The sequence below is a fragment of the Halichondria panicea genome, chromosome 9 (genome assembly GCF_963675165.1).
Source record: "Halichondria panicea chromosome 9, odHalPani1.1, whole genome shotgun sequence".
Taxonomy (NCBI): Eukaryota; Metazoa; Porifera; class Demospongiae; order Suberitida; family Halichondriidae; genus Halichondria; species Halichondria panicea.
In genome coordinates this window covers 6,423,566-6,431,911 of record NC_087385.1, presented here as the reverse complement: position 1 = coordinate 6,431,911, position 8,346 = coordinate 6,423,566, and the positions used below count along the sequence as shown (strand labels likewise).

Below are 8,346 nucleotides of genomic sequence, written 5' to 3'. Positions count from 1 at the left end.
ATACATGTAGATGATACTTACTAAGCCTTTATGGAGTGTCCCATTGAGAATTGATACTTCACAGAGAATTGGTTCATAGTCTTGCATGCTTCTCTTTAGGCATTATAGAGTGTACCATCCAATGCATACATATGTGCATACATATAAGAACATGGTATGGCTGTAGCAGAGTCAACACTGTTTATTCTGGTGTGGCTATTTGCAAGGCCTTGGCTAGCAGTACTGAATCATCTCTTCTCATTCTTAGAGTGCTGGTTTGTAGGAACTCCAAGAACAGAAGGATTCCTCTCTACTCCATTTTTATTGACCCGTCCGATTACAACTACTTTGCTGTGTCAGGCAGGGACCAGTACGCAAGGTACAGATTGTATGATTAGGGGCATCATATTGGCCGTTGAATTGATTTGCTTACAGATGTGTGTGTGTGTGTGTGTGTGTGTGTGTGTGTGTGTGTGTGTGTGTGTGTGTGTGTGTGTGTGTGTGTGTGTGTGTGTGTGTGTGTGTGTGTGTGTGTGTGCGTGCGTGCGTGCGTGCGTGCGTGCGTGCGTGCGTGTGCGTGCGTGCGTGCGTGTGTGTGCGTGTGCGTGTGCGCGTGCGTGCGTGCGTGCGTGTGTGATTGGCTTGTATGTAATTCTAGCACCGATACAATAATATTTACCTTGTGACTTGTCTCTACAGAATTTACGATAGACGGCTATTAAGAGAAGTAAGTACATTACGAATGTTTATTTATGTAAGTACAAATGATGTACTTATTACTTATTCCGACCCGAGACTGTTAGGCTAAATAGGGCCTTAAGATTTGTAGTTCTCATACATGTAGATTCATGGCCTTGATTTCTTTTATAAATCTCACACAGACAAGCGACAGAGTGGAACCGGTAAAGACATATTGTCCTCATCGTCTGGTAAGCCATTGTAAACGTTTTCCAACAGTCCCTATAATTATCCCTGTACACACACGACTGACAATCCTTGCCCACCCCTACCCTTTGTATACCCTTCCATCAACCACACACACACGCAGCAAGCCCCTGAACATGAGTATAAGCAGGCCAGCATCACTTGTCTTGTCTACTCCCACAATGGAAAGGGTGAGAGTCCCGTAGCTGTGCCTGAGGAGGCTGTTTGTAATTGCATATCCGAGAATACTAAGTAATATTATTTCTCTGCTAGTTTTGTTGTACTGTGACACCACTCTGCCTTTCAACACTAGAGCTTACAAATGAATATATTTTTGTCTCGATAATATACTCCTCAAATTAAAGTTATGGAGACTCAAATGTAGCTTTTTAGAAACACACCATGTGTACAGACTTTTGATTTTAGCCCATCGCCATCAAACATCTGTTTTGGATTCTGTTTAGAAGCTTTTGTGTGACTGAATGTGTTGACTTCCCTCCCGTACACATGTAGAGCTACTGTGCAGTTACAACGACGATGACATCTACCTGTTTGACACCACCCACAGCACAGGGGCGGACTATGTCAAGAGATACACTGGACACAGAAACAGTGCCACAGGTAACAGAAAAACCGTCTAGTACCTCCAAAATGTATACAGTAATAATATCCCTCAAAAATAGCCCTAGAAATAGAGCTATGTGTGTACTTTGTGACGAAAATTATCTTCCAAATGTCAGTATAATATTTAGTTTATCTTGTAATATTCTCTCCCGTCCAGTGAAGGGTGTGAACTTCTTTGGTCTTGAGAGTGAGTACATTGTTAGCGGCAGTGACTGTGGCCACGTGTTCCTCTGGGACAAGAGCAGCCAGGAGATAGTGCAGTGTATGGAGGGGGATGAAGAGGGAGTGGTCAGTGGCATGTTATATACAGCTCCATGATTCCATCGTTATCTCTTGGCCTAGCAATAATATACCTTTACCATGCTGAAGATCTATAGTGTAGAATGTCATTCTGCATGCATGCAGTTGAGTATGTACTGGATCCTTCAGGTGAATTGTCTGGAGCCCCACCCCCACATCCCAGTGCTGGCCACTAGTGGACTGGACCACACTGTCAAAATGTTCACACCTACCGCCGCTCAGCCCACCAACCTGGACGGCCTTGACAATGTACGTTATGCTCATTATGGAACATTATTACCATCTGTTGAGGTTGTGTGCCTTGATTAATTACTGGTACCATTACGGAGATCCAGTTTAGAGTGCTAGCTATTGAATAACACTGTGTTGGTACGTATGGCGACTGATTAAGTGGGGGGAGGGGGGGGGGGTAGTTGGCATCTTTCAACAGCCATAACTTTAGTATCATTGATCCAATTTCAACAATTTTCTGATTTTCTGAAAGCTTAGAAAGAGACCTTTTAAATGATGTATTAAAATCCCTAATTTGATTTGGACCATAATTTGTCATTTTTCGCCCTTGGACCATGGGCTATAATCCATGGTATTTGGCCGAAATTGGTAAATTCTGTAATTTTCCAAATATAAACATTGATGGAACCATTTGAAAGGTCTCCTGCTAAGCTTTCTGAAAATCACAAAAGCAGTGAAATTGGATCAACAAAACTCAAGTTACGTAGCTTGCAGTAGTATAACGTACCTTTATAGTGTGTTACTATAGCTTGTGCAAGAAAACACGTCCCGTCGTGAGGAGGAGGCGGAGGGTACACCCGTTGGACTGGAGCTCTTCATGGATTTTATCATGAGACAGTATCGAAGGGGCTTACAGGTGGGCGGGGCTATTGTTATGTACATAGACAATGCATGCCTGCTCTTTGACTTACCGTTCAGTTGATAGTGTTTGTCTACCTGTTAGCATACTGCTGTATATACTATGATTATTTCATGTGTGTTTTACTCCCCCTCCCCCCCCCCACACACACAGCGAGAGAATGGCATCCTCAATGAGTTCAGTGACTCTAGTGATGACGATGACAGAGCGGACGAGGACCTGAGCGAGGGAGAGGAGAGCAGAGAGTTGGACCAATCCACCCCCTCCTTTGACAACGAGGAACCAGACAGCGAGGAAGATGACAGACGGAAAGAAAGACATGCTCACCAGTGACTATTCTACTCTTTTTTATTATCAGTGCCGCAAACTCATTTATCATATCACACAGCCTACATTGTATATAGATTATATGTGTTTGGTGGTTTCAATCATTGTTCAGCACATGCATGTTTTCTGTGATCATTTTGTCTATATACTGTTCTCGAATATTCCAAACACATTTTCAAAGGTATTTTTTTTGATAGGAGAGTGCATGCTCATGCAGGTCTTGGAGGGTGTGTTCAGTTGCATAAGCTATTCATACCATCACCATGGCAATGGTATAGTACTGTTACACAATTGAGGCTAAGTGGATTCACACAATGAGAACAATGTTACACATTAATTATAGCTAGCTACTCTTAAATGTATTGTATACATTTACACAGAGGAGTTAAACTTTAAGTAATACATTAATTAAGAAGATTATGCAATTTACACTCACAAATTAAAAATATATTATTAACATCAAACATGTACTAGCTATGGTTGTATGGTCACAGAGTTAGGGAGCTGTGGGAGATCATTTCTTGGGCTGGTTTGTATCCAGAACATGGGCATACTCAACCCTAAAGAAGTTCCAGATGAATCTTCTTACTATTTCAGCAATAATGAGCCCTGTAGAATGAAGAGCATTGTAGCAGTGAATTCCAGGAATAATAATTAAAGTGGGCATAATTAGGTTGATTATCTCATTAGCTGCTAGCCCACAAGGAAGCAACACCACCACAAAACACATTACACAGACAGTTACATGTATATCCATGATAGATACATTAGGCATGTGAAATAACACACCACTGAAGCACAATAACCTGTTACAATAATAATTATATGTTAACATGCACATGTTTGGGATGATGGTTTAACAATAGACACATCCACTCACCTGTGTAAATCAAATCTGAGTCCAGGTGCCAGACAATGGCCAGAGAGACCTTCAGGGCCCAGGCAAACCTCAGAATAAGATCCAGACACATGGCGCCAAAATATATGATCTTGTACCTGTACACCAAATTCGGTCGAAAGAATGTTCCTTTTGAGAAATTCCACAGTCCCCAGTCGCAGTATATATCCCAGATGAAGGTGTACACGGCGTGGACAAACGCAGAAATAAGCCAGAGAATGAGAATCCAACCAACTTCAGTAAAATTCAGCTTCCATATGACAAAACCAGGCGTGACTTTCGTGGCAAACATGGTAGCAAAGACAACAACGGGAAACGTTGTGAAGTACTTCAATGCATTCAGTAGATGCTTTTTTTCCCAGGTATCATAGAAACAGCGTAGACACTGTAGAAGGCGCCAGAGGGCAGGGAGGCAAGAAAGAACGGGACGAATCCCATTACCACTCGACGTACACACAGAAGTATCCACATTGCCGTACCAGGTGTCTGCAATCATGTAGCAAGTCATATACTGAAGGTCCAACAGCAAAGCCACAGTGCTGTTCAGTTGGTCAGCTAGCCAGAAATCACCAAAGTAGACAAACGTGAAGGGAGCCAGGAGAATTCGCACAAACACTAGCAGCAGTGAAACTCGCCCTTTTCTCTTGAAAATGTTTAGTGGATTCACGAGGAAAACGATGAACGATAGCCACATGATCAACGGCACAATCTTCCCTGGAACTTCGTTAGTGAACGGAGAAGAGATGAGCAGAATAATCACCAGAAGGGTAAAGAACACACAGAAACAACCGGCGACTTTGTATACATAGTTTGGAGTGGGGGTAGCTCGAGGATGGTGGTTGAAAATCCTGACATAGTCGATATGCTTGAGTGCCCACACCTTCATGTTGGTGGCGTAGAAATAGAGGAAAAGTAAAACGAGAAAAGGTCCACGGAGAAGACGTAAATAGACAGTCCATTTGTCATCACTGTAGTCATACTCGTACATGTAGGCAATTAATCCAAGTATGATCACAAATAGGGCAGCATGGAAGTAGGTGATGCAGCTTGTTGAGGATTGGCGTACATTGACTGTGATCTCACTCTCTGAGCGACCCCGTACATGTCCCAGGCCATCAATCTTTAGGTCTTGTTTTCGATGAAGTTTGTTCATCTCGTAATCCAGATTTTCCAAACACGATTCCATCTTCTTCTCAAGCTCGTTTCGTCTAGGAGTCTTCTTCTCGAGGAAAGACGCTCCCTTCTTGTTGGCATGGTGATGGTCATGCATGTCAATCAAGGAATGAAGGGCATTGAAACTTGAAGAGAGGCTTTCTTGAATGCTCACTAGCACTTCACGTAACCGAGAGAGAATACTGAGGGCACCTTCTTCACGATCACTCTGGAGGGTTTGTAGAAGAGTTTTAGATTCAGTCTCGCACACACCAGAATCGTCGCTGATGTCATCAGATTCGATTGTGTGGTGACTTGGATTGTGGATGCTTCCTTTACTTTCAACACGTCTCACGAGATTAACTTGCGCTTCAACTTTCGACAAATGGAACTCCATGAAAGCAAATAATTTACTGAGTTGAATATCGCACTCGCTAAAGAAAGCGGACGAGTACGTTCTTAGTGAAGAGTGCAGACTTGCTCCTCGAGGGGAGTAGACACCTGACTCGGGACTGGAACCTCCGTCTTCTGTGGGGGACTGGCTTCCTAAGGATGAGGGAAAGTACGCTCCTGGTACGGGCTGTAAAGAGGCAGATTCTACTAGTTCACAACTGTTGTCTTTCCCACCAATAAGGGATTTAAGGTATTCAGAGTCTATCACACAGTAAGGAGTGAAAGAGCCATAAGAAACAGGGTTGGTTCGTTGTTTGTTGTTATTGATCGAGGTTCTTGACGAGATGGAATCAATTCTTGTGGATACTTCTGTCATGGTGTCAACAAATTCAACAGCTTCAGGGAGGTAGCCTATACTAGACTAGGCAAAGCTAATTGTGTTCAACTTTATACTATACTAGCCTAGCTAGCTAGCTAGCGCTAAACATGACCTTTGTTCTGATTCACTTGGCAATTGGTGCATTCCAATCATTCCCTAGCCATAACAACATTGGAAGGGGGAGGGGCTCATTTGCAGTCCACAAGATCTGCCCCAGTACCAAAACAATGTCGAGAAAGCTCTTCTCCTTGCTACTAGTGGCGCTCAGTTTCTTCATAAGGCACTGCTCAGCTCAAGTGACAGTTGAAGTGAGAGACATCCAAGGGCCAGAAGATTACACAGTGCTGGAGAGCTACACATTCCCTGAGGGCTTCACCAACCCCCTTGACTGGTATGTAACTCCCTATGCCAGCTTACCTTCTGGAGAACTCACTGGAATACTCTACCAGCCAATACCTCAGACTGCATGCTCAACTCTAGAGACTGTCAGTTTTTGTGATTCAACCAAGTTTCCGAATGTGTCTTGGGTCGGAGAAACGAACCTCACGATGTGGGCTTTAGTGGATGGGTACCATACGTGCATTAAAGACAAGCTTAAGAACGTACAGGAAGGTGGATTTGACGGACTGATTACATTCAGCTACAATGACTCTGATACTGATGTCAGCAATCGTGTGAGGGATGAACATAGTGGTATACATATTGACGTTCAGGCAACGGAGTTCCCTATTATCGTCGTCAGTGAACGTTTTGCAAACATCCTAAGAAAATTTACTCTGACTACAATTAACAATACCGACTGTCCCACTATGGTGCTTAATGTTCGAAGTGATCCAACAAGACAGATGTGGATAGGATTTGCAGTTTCCTTTGCAATGGTGTTGGTCGTGGTGGGTGTACCAGTAGTGACTTGTGTGTGCCTTGTTTGCTGTGTCTGCTGCCTGTGTATTGAAGGCAGGAACTGTTGTTGCTGTGGTTGTAGAGAGAGCGGAGTGTATGAAGTGAACAATGTCCATGTTAGAGTTCTAGGAGATGACCTAGTTCTTGGAGGACGACACTATCTTGAAGAGGAATACGAAACTGAATTCAATTTCGATAACGGACAAAACAACGAGCTCCCTACAATTGAATTTGGGACATTTCGAAGAGTTTTTGAAAACAATTTAGAGCAGCCAAAAGCAAGGAAATACGAAGCTGCTAAAGAGATAAATATGTCGTGTGCTATTTGCCTGGAGTGTTTCAATGAGGAGGAGACGGTACATGCGTTGTCATGTGATGAGCATCATGTGTTTCACCCCTACTGTATTGAGAAGTGGCTCGGGGTCCACAACATGTGTCCTGTGTGTAGAACTTATGTTATACAGCCAAACTTTTGATTTTTGTCAAACAAGAAAGACATCGTATATTTATATACTTTACATTTAAACAATAACTGGTGGAAACATTGAAGTTTGTACAGCATACACACAAGTGCTAAATCTACTAAATAAATGTCCAAACACACACAGAGAGTAGTTATCACGCTCGTAGCTGGGACACAACCTGAAGAATAGAATACAAAGCCATAATAAATATCAAGTGAAATAAGTATACATGAGCAACTTGTATTAGCAAAAAAGTAGAATTAAGGTACGAGATCATTCTTCTACACTGTGCATGACTGTAGTGTTGTTTTAATACATACCTTATTAGCTGCTTCTAGTGATGCCACGAATCCATCTAGCTCTTCTTTGGAGAGCTCCACACTCTCGGCTGTATGCTGCCCATCTTTGGAGATATCAAAATCCACCATGACTACTGGCTCTTGGATGGAGCCTAACTGGTCACTGGACATCACAAGCTGCAGTAATAGTTCAAACCATTGAGGGTAATCAGACAATTCTACATAACAGACCTCAAACATTCAAAACTCAAAGCTAATTAATGTACAATAATTTGTACCAAAATCCGGCTAGAATATACCTTTAGTCTCCAATCGAAATCGTTGAGATGACTGTGTGTAATATTACAACTGCTCCCGATCATCTGTCCTCTAATTTCCTCTCTCCTCACCCACAGACAAACAGCCACCACCTGAGCCATCTCATCGTTTAGGTTCAGGCCTTTCAACTTGTCGATGACTTTATCTTTCTCAATTTTCTCCCTCATAACATTTTTTAGAACACTGCACAGGCTCAGTTTCAATTGAGAATATTCCGATAATGAGATGAGCTTGGCAAACTCTTCATAGTGTAGACCATCTTTGTCACAGATATCACTGACGACTCGATGGACAAACTGTGTGGAAACAACAGTATTCTGTCAATCTATGACTGACTTCAAGGTCCTACATAGTGGTCTGAGGAACATGAGACATTTGCTAACCTTTTCAGCCTCTTCCAGCCCAAGCTTGTCCAATAAAGCAAGGCTCTCAGCCTGTTCTTGTTGAGTTGCCATTTCAGCAAATTGACGGTTTTATTCGAGGTCAGCAAAAAAGAGGGGAGGGGCTGCTGTAGTCAA

The 8,346-nt window shown here is 42.7% G+C and overlaps 4 protein-coding genes across 4 annotated transcripts in view; 2 read left to right on the top strand and 2 right to left on the bottom strand.

Annotated features, from left to right (window-relative positions):
- The window catches only part of LOC135340646 (DDB1- and CUL4-associated factor 8-like), a 4,573-nt gene extending 1,349 nt beyond the window's left edge, over window positions 1-3,224 (top strand). The window contains exons 5-13 of the mRNA XM_064536972.1: window positions 248-358; window positions 679-706; window positions 861-908; window positions 1,028-1,094; window positions 1,417-1,524; window positions 1,685-1,815; window positions 1,957-2,076; window positions 2,588-2,695; window positions 2,852-3,224. Of these exons, the coding sequence (XP_064393042.1) occupies window positions 248-358; window positions 679-706; window positions 861-908; window positions 1,028-1,094; window positions 1,417-1,524; window positions 1,685-1,815; window positions 1,957-2,076; window positions 2,588-2,695; window positions 2,852-3,031 (901 nt within the window). The 3' untranslated portion in view covers window positions 3,032-3,224. The remainder of the gene's footprint in view (window positions 1-247; window positions 359-678; window positions 707-860; window positions 909-1,027; window positions 1,095-1,416; window positions 1,525-1,684; window positions 1,816-1,956; window positions 2,077-2,587; window positions 2,696-2,851) is intronic.
- Window positions 3,225-3,327: 103 nt separating this feature from the next.
- On the bottom strand, window positions 3,328-5,995 carry LOC135340634 (xenotropic and polytropic retrovirus receptor 1 homolog). Its single transcript, XM_064536956.1, has 2 exons — window positions 3,906-5,995; window positions 3,328-3,634 (listed from the first exon to the last, which is right to left on the bottom strand). The coding sequence occupies exons 1-2, from the start codon at window positions 5,842-5,844 to the stop codon at window positions 3,540-3,542; spliced, it is 2,034 nt and encodes a 677-aa protein (XP_064393026.1). The 5' UTR covers window positions 5,845-5,995; the 3' UTR covers window positions 3,328-3,539.
- A 37-nt stretch (window positions 5,996-6,032) lies between these two features.
- LOC135340654 (uncharacterized) lies at window positions 6,033-7,223 on the top strand. Its single transcript, XM_064536982.1, has one exon. The coding sequence runs from the start codon at window positions 6,075-6,077 to the stop codon at window positions 7,221-7,223; it is 1,149 nt and encodes a 382-aa protein (XP_064393052.1). The 5' UTR covers window positions 6,033-6,074.
- Window positions 7,218-8,341, bottom strand: LOC135340664 (COMM domain-containing protein 8-like). The gene is made up of 4 exons (XM_064536997.1): window positions 8,212-8,341; window positions 7,810-8,124; window positions 7,532-7,687; window positions 7,218-7,389 (listed from the first exon to the last, which is right to left on the bottom strand). The coding sequence occupies exons 1-4, from the start codon at window positions 8,281-8,283 to the stop codon at window positions 7,366-7,368; spliced, it is 567 nt and encodes a 188-aa protein (XP_064393067.1). The 5' UTR covers window positions 8,284-8,341; the 3' UTR covers window positions 7,218-7,365.
- Between the last annotated feature and the right edge of the window lie 5 nt (window positions 8,342-8,346).